Source organism: Triturus cristatus, chromosome 3_1, assembly GCF_964204655.1.
Source record: "Triturus cristatus chromosome 3_1, aTriCri1.1, whole genome shotgun sequence".
Classification (NCBI taxonomy): domain Eukaryota; kingdom Metazoa; phylum Chordata; class Amphibia; order Caudata; family Salamandridae; genus Triturus; species Triturus cristatus.
Genome location: NC_140583.1, coordinates 880,296,732 through 880,311,969, shown reverse-complemented (window position 1 = coordinate 880,311,969; position 15,238 = coordinate 880,296,732). Strand labels below are relative to the sequence as shown.

Genomic DNA, 15,238 nt, shown 5'->3' with positions numbered 1-15,238 from the left:
GTCGATGCCTCTGGAGTCACGCCGGTATGTGTCCAGGATGTTGTGGTCGTGTGACATTACCGGTTCCTGAGCCAACTGGTCAGGTTCGCGCCTCCGCCGTCCTCCACTCCCACCACCCCTGCCCACTTGCGCCTGGCCTGCCGTTGTGGGCACATCGGGTCTCCGGGACCCCTGAGGGATGGCATTTGCGGTGTCGCCTGCCTCCTCCTGGTTGCCCGGAGCGCCTTGTCCCTCGTGGACAGACTGGCTGTGTTGTTGTGTGCGGGCAGGGCTCCTGGGTGTCTCCTGGGATGTGGCAGGAATGGGGGTGGTGGTTGGCACAGTTGTACCTGACGCAGGTGCTGCAGGTGGTTGGACACCAGAGGGGCCAGGTTGGTCTGGGTCATCCACGGAGTGGTGAGAGTCGTCGCTGCCGGTGGGGTCCTCTTCATGCAGAGCCTGGTCCTGTGAGTCTTCCCCCCCAGTGTTGGGGGGAGATCGACGACGTCGACCTGTGTGTGAGAGAGACAGTGTTAATTGTGTTACATGCGACATCCATGTTCATTCATTTTTGATTAGGCACAGTTCCTCTGGGTGGTTGGATTTGGCTAGCATTCCTCTCACAGTGCACTTGTGCATGGGTATGTCCCTTGGCCACAGCTTTCGACACTTTACCTATTTGTGACACAATCTTAGTTGATGCATCTTTTGGGAACGCAGTCAGCAGTGTAGTGAGCGGGCGTTGCAAGCCATGCATAGCCGCCTTACGTGTTGCACTGTACGTGGCCAAATGGTGTTTTTTCCATGCAATTTGAGAATGCAGGTAGGTAACTTAACCATTTGTGACAGGGTTATGACAAACACAGTGGGTGGGTATACTGGGTGTAAGGTTCTGTTTGTGCCTGCAGCACGGATGTACTCGTGCACAGATTGACACATGGCCCAGTGTTTATCAAAGGTTGAAGGGGGGGTTCACGCACTTCCAAACCTTGTCTACATGCACACAGTCCACCTGCTGACGAGCGGACATGGCCACACCACCCAAGGGTGATTTGGTCTCCCTCTGTCTCCCTTTCTCCCTCCCTCTGTCAGCCTCCTCCCACTGTCCGTCTCCCTCTGTCTCCCTTTCTCCCTCCCTCTGTCAGCCTCCTCCCTCTGTACGTCTCCCTTTCTCCCTCCCTCTCTCTGTCAGCCTCCTCCCACTGTCCGTCTCCCTCTGTCTCCCTTTCTCCCTCCCTCTGTCAGCCTCCTCCCTCCCTCTGTCTGTCTCCCTGTGTCCACCTCTGTCTCTGTCCCTCTCTCTGCCCCTCTCCCTCCCTCTGTGTGTCACCCTCTGTCACCTCAGCCCAGCTTCCTGGGCACACACAGTTTGCAGGTCTTTCAAAGTCCATTGGCTTGTTCATGTGGGTTTGTTTCTTCTCTGCGGGCACCCATTGGGTGGAGTGTCTGAGTCTGCGCTGCTGCTGTGGCGGTGTGTGCTGACACTCTTTCAGAGTGATGCGTCTTCATTAGCTGCTGTTATGTGCAAATTGTGCCTTCATACCCATGTCGTCCTGCAACGCGGCCACCATTAGCAGGAAAAACAGTACTGTGTGGGGACACACTGTTTGTATGGCTGTGCCCTAAGCCATATGGGCTGAGGGCATTGTTGTGTGCTTCAGAGTTGCTCTATGTTAGTTTTGAGGCCCACCCTCCCGGCATCGGGGACATCCTGTCTTGTGTTGGTGTTTTGTGTGGCCTGTGACTTGGCATGGCCTTGCTTGGGGCATGGGGCATGGAGGCGCTAGTGGCATGTGTGTGTTTTTGGAGTGTGGTTGTGTACGGTGCAGGCTTTGGGGGGGTTGCGTGCATGATTGGTATTTGGGTTGTATATGGCGTTCCCCCCATGTGAGGTGAGTTGTTTGTGTACTCACCAGGCTCTCGGACTCCTTCTAGTCTGTCTACTCCCACCGGCGGCAGCGTGGCCATCACCTTCTCCTCCCAGGGATGGTAGTGTACCGGTCTGCGGGCCGGACCTCCTCCAGTGATGTTGGCCTGGTTGTGGTCGTCCGTCATTTTGCGGCGGACCGTCCTCCGCAGATCGTACCACCTGGCTTGGCACTCATGCCTGGTCCTTCTGGTGGACCCAACAGCATTCACAGAATTGACTATCCTCTCCCACATGGCAGATTTTTTCAGCTATGCTGGTCCGTCTGACCAATGTTACAAAGAGCTGTGGCTCGACTCTGACGATTTCGTCGACAAGGACCTCCAGCTCCTCCTTTGTGAACTTTGGATTCTTGTTAGTGGGCATGGTGTGGGGTGTGGGTGTGGATGGTTGTGGGGGTGTGGGTGTGGATGGTTGTGGGTGTGTGAGTGTGGTTGTGCAGGTGTGTGTGTGTGAATGTGATGAGGGTGTGTTTGTGATGGTGGTTGTGTGAAGGAGTGCAAGTGTAAGGTGTATTGATGTATGTAGTATGGTGCAGTGCGTTGTCTCTGTGGTCTGGCACTAGGGGATCTGTTGCAAAGGATCATGGTTTGTGTGTGCTGGGCCTTTTTATTGGTCCATTTGTGGGTGTGGCTGTGTTTGAACTTTGGGTGGGTGTGTTATAAGGAGTGGTAGTAGTTTGGGCCTCTGTTTAGCTGTTTGTCAGTTGCAGGTCAGTGTATAGGATGTATTTGGCCTTGTTGGATATGTTTTGTGGTGTTGTGTGCATCGAATTGACTCTCCTTGTGTTTTTTTGGTTTGTCCTGGTTCAGTACGAGTGTTTTTTGCGTCTGTACGGTGCGTACATGGGCCATGTTGTTGTACAGTGCTGTCCTTTGCTATGGCTTAGTACGACTCGTACATGCGCAATGTTGGGTGAGGGTGCTGGTGTGTGGGCCTGGGGTAGGGTGCGTACGAACACGGGCAGGGTGTTGGTCCGCACCGCCCATCGGTGGTGGTGTTTCGCACCGTACATACAGGGGGTGCTGGGTGTAGGGTCCGTACATACACTGGTGGGGTGTGGGTACTAGGCCTGGGCAAAAATTTCGTTCCGTTCGCGGAAATTGCGATAATTTGACATTTTCGCGTTCCGCGGAGAGCGCGAAAATGTAAAAAATTCCGGTTTCCGCAGCTTGGCGATAATTTGTTTCTTGCTCGCGCTGTAAAATAATACATTCTCGCGCGCGCGCGATCGCCTTACCTGAATCCCTGCGTTCGCCGACAAGTTTTCTTGATCCGGTCGCGTTCTCCATGAGATGTTGTATTGTTTTTAGCCATTTGCGCTGTCTCGCGACAGTTCGCGCCCGCAGTGACGTCATGCGTCGCGCGATCACGTCTTTCTTCTCGCGATCATGCACCGCGAGAACAACTCAAAACAAGATGGCCGCGCCCGCAAGCAACCACATGGGTAAGTTGGCGACCCGCAACCATGCAGAAAATCTCGCGAACATGCCGGAAAAAAACTTCCGCATCTTCGCGATATTTCCGCTTGTTTGCGATAATTTTAAACATTTTCGCGATAATTTGCGAAGGTTAATTCCGCAAATTCCGCCCACCCCTAGTGGGTACGGTCCGTACATACACGGGTGGGGGTACGCTCCATACATACACGGGTGGGGAGTTGGTACGCTCCATGCATACACGGGTGGGGGTACGGTCCGTACATACACGGGTGGGGGTGCGCTCCATACATACACTAGTGGGGTGTGGGTAAGGTCCGTACATACACGGGTGGGGAGTTGGTACGCTCCATGCATACACGGGTGGGGGTACCGTCCGTACATGCACGGGTGGGGGTACGGTCCGTACATACACTGGTGGGGTGTGGGTACGGTCCGTACATACACGGGTGGGGGTACGCTCCAGTTCATAATTTAATCATAGCATTAAGACTCTCTAGCCCTCACAAAAGGATCATCTGGGGAAGACCAGCATTTTAACGTTGGAGGCCAATACCGCCATGCAGTTCCTCGATGTTCATGTTTTAACTGGCAGATCTTACTTGAGCTAATTTTTTTCGTAACAAACACACAATCAGCCAGTCCAAGACAATGGATCTCACTGTAGATATTTATAGCAATTTAATTAATCTATGAATATTATTCAATTCCTTAAGCAGTAGTGTTACCCCCGAGTAAGCTTTGCTGACCTCCCTGGGGTTCCAGGACCACAGGTTAAGAACCACTGTTTTACAGCATAATTAAGTTGGTTGTTATTTAGCATCATTTTATTTTCACATCTGATCTTTTAGTTGTATTCATCTTAATAAATAGCTTTTTCTGGACCATATTAATTTCTTAATTATTTTGGATTGTGAGTGCTACATCCTGCTGCCTTCAACATTCCTTACAGAGTTAAACTTAGTGGTCAGCCAAGTTACCGAAAAGGGGCAAGCCAAATAAGAGGGTGTTGCTGTGCTCCACGTGATAAGGACTTATGTGATTGTTTTGGAAGATAAGAAAACGTGGATTGCATTTTATACCTGCTCTTTTGCCATTAAATTCCCCAACATTCCCACATACTTGGCACACTATGATCTACTTCTACTGCTAGCTTTAGACCTGTTGTGCTTCTTTCATATAGACTTCGACTTCCACACGCACTGCACTGTTTTCAATGCTTTTCTCTTTTAAATCCACCCTCCTACTTCCTGAACCATATAAAAATTCTTGCAACTTTCATTAGTGTCTTTTTTTCTGCAAAACTTTTATTTTCTCCTTATCTTTTGTCTATTCAGTCTGGCCTATTGTTTGAGTTTACTCTTCTTTCTGTACATACTGTATTACAAGACTGGGTATTTCAAGAAACCGGGGCTGTCCGTAAAATCATACTTCGTAGAAGTTAGGAGCAGCACAGAATGTTAGCTTGGTCCTGTGTACTTCAGCTTCTCACAAATCTTTGCCATCCTGATTTCACACCCTTGGGATGTACACTATTTCGAACATGCTCTGGTGCACAATGCGATCATATTTTATCAGCAACCTTAAAACAGTTATAAATGAAAATTGGAAGCCATACAGCCAAAGATGTCAAAACCAATGTGACTCTACTGATGCTTCTAAGTATCTCACCGACAACATTTGGGTACAGAACAGATTACTATTGAGCTTCAATCCTATAATAAATGGGAATAAGTGTCGGACACAGGTGTGGGAAGGATTGCATTGTCCATCAAGGCATGGTGGCATGTCCTCTGCTGCAGGCATATAATGCATAGGCATCTTGACCTAAAGAAGCAGCTGGAGAGGAGATGGAGCTATCAAGAGGTTCAATTGGACCCTTCTCTGCATCAAAAATGTCTGCCTTATATCAGCCAACAGAAGGAGCCATTTTACATAGTTGCATTAGGGCACATAGCTCTTTTTTTCCGCCTATGAAAGCCAGGTCATGAGTAGTGAGAAGCCGGTTCTACTGAACACAGGTTCCCAGTCTGCTTGTTATTCAACATCATTGACACTGTCCTGTTCCATCTAGCATGGCTGATAAGGGGTGATACCCCAAAACTGGTCTCAGGGTGCCTGTTTCCAGTCCAGGGAGGACCTGGCCTGGAAGTTCGGACTGGACTGTTCCCATGGGGAGCAGGGTCAAGACTGGTCTGCATATGGCTGGGTCCAAACTGGAATGGCATTCATAGCAAAGAAACCATGGATTTAGGCCCAGATCTCTACACTGGGGGTGAATGTTTGACATTGTTCAGCATTCTGTCCATCAATTGTTCTTTTTGCTTTTGGCGCCCTAAGTGGGATGGGTATGCCCAGACGTGGGTCCCAGGCTGACTGTGACACCGGAGTCAAACTAGCCTAGCTGATGAGGAGTGATACCTCGAAGCCCCCAGGATACTTGTTTCCGGTCCACACAAGACCGTTTGGGCTGGACTGTTCCCACGGAGCAGGGTCAAGACTGATTTGCATATGGCTGGGTCCAAACTGGAATGGCATGGTGAGAAAAAAAACTATGCATTTAGGCCCAGGTCTCTGCACTGGGGGTGAGTGTTTGACATTGTTCAGCATTCCGTCCATCAATTGTTCTTTTTCCCTCGGTTCCTACAGAGCTGCACTGAACTGCTCTATTCTGAGCCATGATAAATTAAAGCCACTATAAATGCCTTAGCTCGTACAGGCAAGCTCTGATTTCAGCGTTCTCACAAATCACCGTAAATACTTTACTAAATATGACTGGCAGCAGTTACTGGGCCACATCTGCTCAGCGCTCTGCCCAGTCTGCAGTGTTAGCAAACACAGCCGATCACTGGCAAAGGCTAAGCGAGCACTGTGGTTCCAGCCGAGCGAAGCAAATACAAACACAAAACACAAAAGGGTGGCAAGAAGACAAGTCGCTTGTTGTTTGATCTATGGAGTGCAACGTGCTCATATAGTCACAAGATGCACTGTTAGAATAATTCCGCCAGTAAATCCCCTCCCTTAATTAATGGAGTGAACAGCAGCAGTTTTGTGAAGAGTCCAATCCCAATTTCATTCGCACGTGTGCTATGTTTGTTACAAACGGCTGAAAGTGCAGTTTATTAGCCATATAGCTAACGCGGCCTTATTTTCTATTTCTAAAGCCATAAAAGATTCATTTCAATTAAAACTTACCTCTTCCCGGTGTAAATTCAAATCGAATGTCATTAAGTTCCTTTCTCGAGTTCCTGAAACGATTGAATGCAATCATTAAAACCTAATGAAGTATGGCTTATTAAGGCTAAATGTGTTCAACTTTTAAACATATGGCAGAAAAAATATGTAGCCAGTATTTTATGATATGGTCTGTGGGGCTGCATTGATTACGTAATATCATAAACAAAAGCATTACAGAGGCATTAATAGCGAGCTTTAAGGCACAGCAAGGGCCAGTTTTGTACAGGCAATGTCGTATTTTTTTAATTAACACACAGGAGTAGAAGTCCATTTGATATTGATTATTTTCTCGCTTCGTGATCTACAAACATAAATGCAACCTGCAGTTAAAATCCGTTTACAACATTAGATTGCAGCATCACGCACTCCATTTTGCATCTATGACATAATGTGGTTTTAGCAAAAATGTGTGTATGGATTAAACCCGTAAAATTCGCAAAATAAATGTTAGTGCATATAGGCCACTACATCCTGATTACCATTTCTTGTTCTACATATGCAGTATTAATTTACATCCTGCAATAAATTTGCATTCATGCACATTGTAAATGTGTAGCGCGATGAACGAGTTCTGGCACGCAGCAAAATGAAATAAAAATAATTTAAGGTTCTCCTGTTAATTAGAAAATATAGCAACTGCGCTAGAATTGTGCTAGAAACAGTGACAAACCCAAGGCCCGGCAGAGCCCTCAGTGCTATATATAGCACTGATGTATATCAGCAGAAAGGGGATGGTGTCATGAGGGGCGGTGTCATGAAATGCAGAGTCTCACAGCCAACCAAGGGGCATATTATCAAGAAACGGCATTAAAATTATCGCCGTTTTAGTGGCAGAAAACTTCCTCTAAAGCTAGGGGGCTACAAACCCAACACAAGCCTCATGGTAAAATGGTTGCAAACCCATTGCAAGATGCATATACTCATGTCTGCCCATGTGCAGGTTCTGCAAAGCTGAATTTGCAAATCCTAGAGTAGGATCTGCAAATCCCACGCCCACTCAGAGGTTTGGAAAAAACAAGCTCCTGTGCCCAACAAAACAAGTCTCCGTCCTTACAGACACCATTTTCATCATTCAAGAAATTTAAGTATTAGTTGAGGGGGATTAGAACCCACCTCAAATAATAATCACAGGCCATGTCAGGGTGCATCACAAAAGTCACTAAATAAAACTGTGCTCAACCATCTGGTACTTGGCGCAGAGTAGGCAGGCTTAACTTAAGGGTAATGTTTAAAGTGTTTATACAGCACTTTTTAAATACAAGGCACCCTGCTCCATAAGCCTTTAAGGCATACCTTAGAGGTCATTTATAAATATTTAAAGGAAGGTTTAGGTTTGGCAAAAGGTTTATTTTGCCACGTTGACATGGCAGTTTTGAAACTGCACTACAGGCCGCAGTTGCAGGTTAGAGACATGTTGTTGGACCTCTCATCCTTAGGGTGGTTTTCCCCATACGTTTTGTGCCTTTTACCTCCTGTTTTTGCAGATTCTTTTTGCTGGCATTATGACTCTGAACACCTTGCCACTGCTAACTACTGCTAAACTGTATGTGCTTTTCCCCTAAACATGATGAAATTGGTGTATACCTGATTGACATATTTGTTGTACTTGTAAGTCCCTTGCAAAGTGGTATACCATATACCCAGAGCCTGGACTAATTGTGCCACTCACTGACGTAGCCTTTCAAACCTGTCCCAGGCCTGCCATTGTAGGGCCTGTGTGTGCAGTTTACTGCTACTTCGACATGGCATTTAAAACAAATTGTCAAACCTTAAATTCCACTTTTATTACATATACGTCACCTCAAACGTAGGCGCTAATTAACCATAAGGGCAGTGTGCTATGTAAGAAAAAGGCAGGACATGTACCTTTATGTTTTACATGTCCTGGTAGTGACACACAGCCCATTTTGTTTTTCACTACTGCGAGGCCTATTCCTCTCATAGGCTAGCACTGGGAATTCCTTAATACACTTTTAAGCTGTAATCCTGATCTGAGAGGAGAAGCTTTTTCATGTTTCATATGTTTGAATGGTAATGATAAACCCTCCTTTCTGGTGAAGTTGGAATTAACTTTACTGTTTTAGAAATGCCACTTTTTGAAAGAGGACATTTCTCTTCATGTAATGCTCTGTATACCTGGCAGCCTGTTTCTAATACATATCTGGGGTGGGTGACAGCTGCACTTTGTGCATTCCCTCTAGACAGCCACAACACAGGAAGGTTTGGTGTGTGTGAGCACACATCTACATACATCTGCGTTCTGATGGCCTTGCCTGTGCAGGATCGAAGGGAGGGACACTTCACTTGAATAGGTTGTGTCCTGCTCCACACATAGAACTGACTACTTCCCACAGATGGCTTGCAGACAGGACTGGGTTAAAAGGGCTGCTTTGAAGTCACCCCCCACATTAAAGGCACTTTTGGGTATAAGTACTGGGTCTCTGACCCCCTAAGATCAGACACTACTGGAATTGTAACTAAAACTCAGCTAAATTAACTGTTGTGCTGCTTAAGGGGCTCAACTGGACTGCTTACCGTTTACGTTTGTTGTCCTGCTGCCAGCTGCTCTCTGACTCTGCTGAAGGAGAGCTGGACTCTACCTTCCCTCTATGTGATATCCATGGGCTTATTGACTTACCTACTGTTGCTTGAGACTCAGGGGTATCAAAGTCTCTATGCCTCTTCCTGTGCCTGGCCCACTTTAAGTGGCTCAGATACTTGTAGCACAGATTTTGATGCATTTCCTGTCTGTGTGTAACAGAACCGGCGCATCGACCCGATGGCAGGAATAAAATCTGTTCATCGCATTGGAACCAGCGCTTTGCCTGCAGAGATCAACTCATTGTACAGCGTATCGCCACTGCTGCAGCTTGGTGAGATCGACACATCCCCTCAGCACATTGCTCAATGCCTCTCGGCTCAAGCACCTGTCTTCAGAACTGGCCTTCACTGCATGAAGAAGATCGACGCATCTTGTTGTTTGCGACCAGGAAAGGTACTTTATTCACCAGGGCCTGTGTGAGTCCTGTAGCTGGCCGGCGATCCATCGCGGTTGACCCGAGCTTTGACTTTGCCCATGTCCAACACGACCTAAAGTAACCTTTTTAGAGCTACTTGCATCTAAGTGCATCACGGCATTTATTCCTTTAAAATTCAATATCTCAACTTTTGTCGTTTTGGTCTTGCTGTGGTGTATTTTGTGGTGTATTCATTGTGTTACTCTGTGTGTGTTGCACAAATACTTTACACATTGCATCTTTAGATAAGTGTGACTGCTTTGTGCCAAGTTAGCAGATGGTGAGCACAGGTTATCTTTTAGTGTGTATCTAGCTTACCTTAACTAGTGTGGTGGTTCCTGCCTGGCCTGGGAGCATACCTTAGTCAACCAGGAATCCCATTTCTAACACATGTTTTACAGTGCTACATAAGGAAGTGGCACAATGAGTGCTGCAGCCCACTTATAGAAGGGGATGGAGAGATTCTCCCCGAGTCTGGAAGTAAGATAGTACTCATAAATGCCCTTTGTGAATTCTAAAAGTCGTAAACTTAGACATTTGGTCTAAATTTAGACCAAACGTCTAGTTTCACTTTTGTGAGTTGGGTCCCTTTTGAGGCATCGAGTCTGATGTTCTATGAAACATTATTATCTGTAGTTGTTTACGGTCTAGACATCAATTAAAGATTTAACTGTATATATGAACCAAAGGCCTTCCTCGTCAGTGGGAATGGACAGCTGGTTATTTTGAGTAAATTAATGTTTTTGTCTAATTTCAAATGTATCGTCATTTTTGCTTATGGTGATCACAATGCTTTCAGAAATACTTCCAGTTTCAAACTGGAGAAAAATATTTCCGGCCTCAATGAGACTGAAAAGAGATGTCTCCAGGAATTGTGGAACAGTAGCACCAGCAGCTCTAATGTCTGACCTGTGCAAAATGCAATGTACATACATTTCAAATTTCCTAAGCACAAAAATTACATGCAAAAATATTTTAAGGCAAAAATATTTGGCACCTTAAAATATTCTTTTACCAGTAACTCCATGAAGGCAAGTGAGGGCTTTCTCATATAACTATTTTTTACAATTTTACATGAAGCATTTATTCAACTGTTTGTTCAAAAAAATGCATTTCAGACACCAACCAATATCTTTATTTGCATGATTACTTAAAACGATTACAACTGTAAAACATCATATCAAATTATTTCATATATTAAAGCCATACCTTTGATTTGGCCTAAGTAAAACGGTGTTAGTGAAATTGTCCAAATTTAAACCCTTAGTGTGTGCCAGCATATACAGTTTCAAGAACCAGAGCGACGTTCTGACGTGGTTTAAAGGGGTCTGTTAGAGGTGAAGAGTTTAAAACTGCAGTGCATTGCAAAGCGGGGTTGTGGACAGTATGCAGAACCCGCAGTTTCTAAATTTTTCCTCCTGTATCACGCATTCAGGCACCGCAAGGTCTTACGTAAGGCTCCCAGTAGCGAAGGCAAGTGGGTACAGGTTCTCTTGGTTGCTAGCGTATCAGTTGCTGACTCTTAAGTGCCTAGTCTGGTGGCCCATCCGGTTGTCTAGGATTTGGATTTTAGTATTTTTCCTGCTTTGCGTATAAATTGGACCAGTCAATAGATTAGCTGAACATCCCCACCTTCAAAACATGCTTTCACTGCCTGCATGCAAGTTCTTATCCCCAATCTTTTCAGGGCAGGTTTTAATATCTGTCTTCGTTCCTCGTTTAATCTCCAGCATATGCATAATAGATGTAACATGTCCTCTTTTGATTCTCCACATAATCGGCAGTTATTTGTTATTTGTGCACGTTTCCAAGGGAGCAAATGAAACAGTGATGGAAGGATGCCCAGCCGCAAGTGAAGGGACTTCTCCTTTGGTGCTCTCGTAAAGCCAGAGCCTAAATAGGGTTAAGGAGAACCTCTGGAGTAGCTCTGTAGGACAAACCAGCCGTGTGCCCTTTTCCTTAATGCCGCTTTATCCTCCACTAGACACATACGTGAAGCAGCTGACATAACAAGAGAACATTTAAATGGAGTGGCTCTTCAATTTACTACAAAACCTGGAAGCAGAACTAACTTTGTTGGCAATTATTCTTCTCATAAACGAAATGGTAAGCAGACTCATATTTCATAGTGCATGAAGAAGAGCTTCTGTGCTCCGGAAACTCAATCCAAGAATCAGCAACATTCGGTCATGTCTGAGATCGCGTACACATTACACCAACACAAATAAACATTTATAAAGGAAATCACTAATTGGAAAAATAAACTGACAACAAAACAGAAAGTTATTTGCCACCACTCTCCCTTACAAGCTGAAACCGCTCCAAATTTGAGTAATACTTTGTCATACTATGCATTTGTCGTAATTATGAATGTGGCAAGAGCACAAGGAGAGAAGGAGAACGGCTCAAGAATAATGAGTAAGCATTAAAAAAAAGAACAGACTTCAAGAGAGGAGAACAAGAGTAAAAAGTCAGTGCAAAAAACTGCGAGGGATGAAGCCTAGCTCTCCACCAAGACGGGCTCCCTGATGACACTTACCCACAGGTAACAGGGGAGTTAAATCACCCTACAGGGATTGTGGCAGAATCACCCACTCTAGGCACCCTAGAATAGGTAGAGCTAGATAGGAGTACAAAATATAATAGTACTCATTTGCGAGCACATATTCTATGTAACGGCACAATGGTTGTATTGTTTATCTCCTTCACACCATACTGTCATGCTGTCACACTATTCTGCTTTCTTCTGTTGATTATTGCAGCCCACGTGTTTTACACAAGAATCATAATGCTTCAATTAATATTGAAACACCATGTTGTGTGTTTCTTGTGTATCTCTTTGGGTATGCATGAGTAACCAAACAGAAAGGTTCTAGATATGTTAGCACAATTTACTTGGGAAGTCAGGGTTGTCATGATCTGAGGTTGCACATTCCGCCTATTACCTTACCTGGTTAGGAGTACAGTTGGTGCACTGTGTGCTAGCAGGACTAAGGCCAACATATCCTGACAGTGTGTGTAGAATCAGTCTTGCACAATTTTGACATTTATGTTGTTCAACAAATGCACAGTTTTACTGGGAAAGTATGAGCCATATGACAGGAGACTGGTATTTTCGGGGCTGGTCACTTTTTTCCAGGCAATCACAGGATATTCCGTGATGTACAAAACACGGGTCTTCTTAGTAACTTGCTTTCTGACTACTGAACCCACAGCTTCTCCGCTCCACAGAAGACTACTGAAGGATTTTCTATTTTTCATCCCTTTTTCATTTTTTAAAAAGATTTCTTGCTAATCTGCAATATTAAAGTAGGCTCATTAAAAAACCTATGCCGACCTTGGGGCAAATATAATGGCCTGCATGTTCAGAAAGCAAGCTGCAAGGCTTTAGCAAATATTACGCCTATAAATGGAGCGTAATGACCAGCGACGGTGCTTCAAAGCCATGTTAGTATTCATACTTACTCCATGATGAGCTGGCTTCCGTTCACATAAAAATATTCATAATGAATGAAAAAGTTGACTTGTCCCCAACCATCTGATTTCTGCAATAATTGGTGGACAGTGGCTGACACAGGACCAAGAGCTTTTCAGTTTTGTTTATATCCAGCTGTGCAGTAATCTCAACTTGCCCCAGGTCACTCCTGAGTCTTTAGGCCAGCCAACTGTTGTCTTTGTATAATTTTGCTTGCTGGTATGTGCCCATATATTTAATAAACATGTGTATGATGTCAGAACACTACGTGCTGAGGCTTTTACAAAGAAAACAATAATGTTGACATTCTGCAAGCAAAATGTCCAACTCATATTAACATGGCTAAAAAATAAGCCATGGCGAATCCTAAATATTAAGAAAGTTAAGAAAACTTCACTAAAGTAGAATGGCCAACAGTGATGATGTCATCATTAGGGGTGGGCGTGGTTAAACTTTGCTGCGCAGTGAGTGGCGGAGATTTTGCCGAACTCTGCGCTCCAAGTGGAGGTAACTCTTCTTTTCATGTTAATACTTTATTTACTAATCCAAGAACTTATGTTTGGCATGCTACACTATCTTACTTCAACAAGTTCTTTGGTTTGTTAGTCCTCTGTTGTCCAAATTGTTTCAGACCAGATAGTCCTTAGGTTTGCTCGGGGCTTCCTTTCTGAGGTGGGTAGCAGCTAAGTTTTATTTTGACAGCACAAATGTGCTCCCTTTATACTATTTTGACCCAAGAGATGGCCTGGCATCTGCTTGTCTGCAGGGTGGTTACCCTTTATTTGAACCTCACTGTGCCTTTGATGCGATATGGCAATGGATTTGTGATCATTGTGATAGTTATAATTACAATATTTAGTGCATCTCACCAGGGACTGCAGCAATCTCTCCAGACTACAATGCAATGGCTGAAAACTTCTTCCTTGGCCTACGGTATTTCTGGAAGGGCTCTCCCGGATAAAGTCCAGAGTTTGGGCACAAAAGGCCCATGGCCTCTTGGGTGGAGGTCAATGATGTTCCCATAGCAGACATTTTCCAGGCAGCTACACTGACTAAGCATTTTACTTGCATGGCCCACTACAGGTTAGATCTGTGATCTCACAACTGTTTGCCCTTTGGTAATGGTGTCCTGACTTCTACCTTGCATGCTGTGGGGGTCTTCTTTAAAGGTACCTGGCAATGCAGCAAATTGCTTGGTGCTTGACCCTTTCTAACAGGGACCTTTTCGAAACTGCTGAGTCTCCCCTGGTGTATCCTCATGTATCAGGACACTGGTAAAGGGGGCTGAAGGAGAAATGCTTCCATTATGTACCATTAATTCCCTTACACTGATTCGCCCCTTGCTCGCAATACACCTTATTAAATCCGGCCTTTCCTTATTGGTCAGCAACTTCAGCTGTGGAGTACTATCAATCAGGTGGCATATAGGTTGTGTGCCCTTTATGGCCCCTCCAATAAGGGAGTACAAAAGGTAATGTTAATCACACTAAAGAAAGGGGGGTCTAGAGGGTGGGGCATCCTCGTAAGTAAGGCCAGGACAAGGACTAGGGTGTCGCAATCATGAGGCTACGGTTCAAGACCACCTCTCCCAAGCTGCTAATTTTAGATCAACAACAGCGGTGTTTAAAGTTTCGGAACCGATAACTGAACTGGTATCCGCTGAAGTAGGCCACATTCAAAATATGGTAGCAATTTTAATTGTGGGTGTCTGGATGGGCAACTGAGATCACCGCGGGAAGGTAGACTTGAAAGCGACTCTAAGCAAGTTAGTGAATTGCAATTTAAACGAAAATATTAAAGTTCACATAATATGCAGCTAAAACACTCTTAGACAGTAACATAGTTACAGTACATCCATCAGGTACACTGTAAATAAATTCACTACCAATAAATTAAATGTAATAATTATTCTTAGTTTCCTGCGAAAATGAACAGCAATATAATGACATAATCACAACAGAAAAGGTAGTGGTTGAATGGCTATTGCCGCTTTTAAAAAGTTTAACAAGCTGTATTTCAAAGGTTGGGCACACTTAACAAAGGACAGCTGGGGCATATATACAAGCCTCTACTTCACCGGAGTGCCACTTTTTTTTGATGCTCTGGGGGCATAGTGCCTTATTTATATGGTGGCGCTAAGCCACTTACCGTGGCTTAACACCAC

General features: G+C 45.0%; 1 protein-coding gene across 1 annotated transcript in view; it reads right to left on the bottom strand.

The window, feature by feature from the left end:
* STK39 (serine/threonine kinase 39) overlaps positions 1-15,238 on the bottom strand; it is a 1,405,344-nt gene that overhangs the window by 316,261 nt on the left and 1,073,845 nt on the right. The window contains exon 15 of the mRNA XM_085645380.1: positions 6,541-6,593. Coding sequence (XP_085501506.1) covers positions 6,541-6,593 — 53 coding nt within the window. The remainder of the gene's footprint in view (positions 1-6,540; positions 6,594-15,238) is intronic.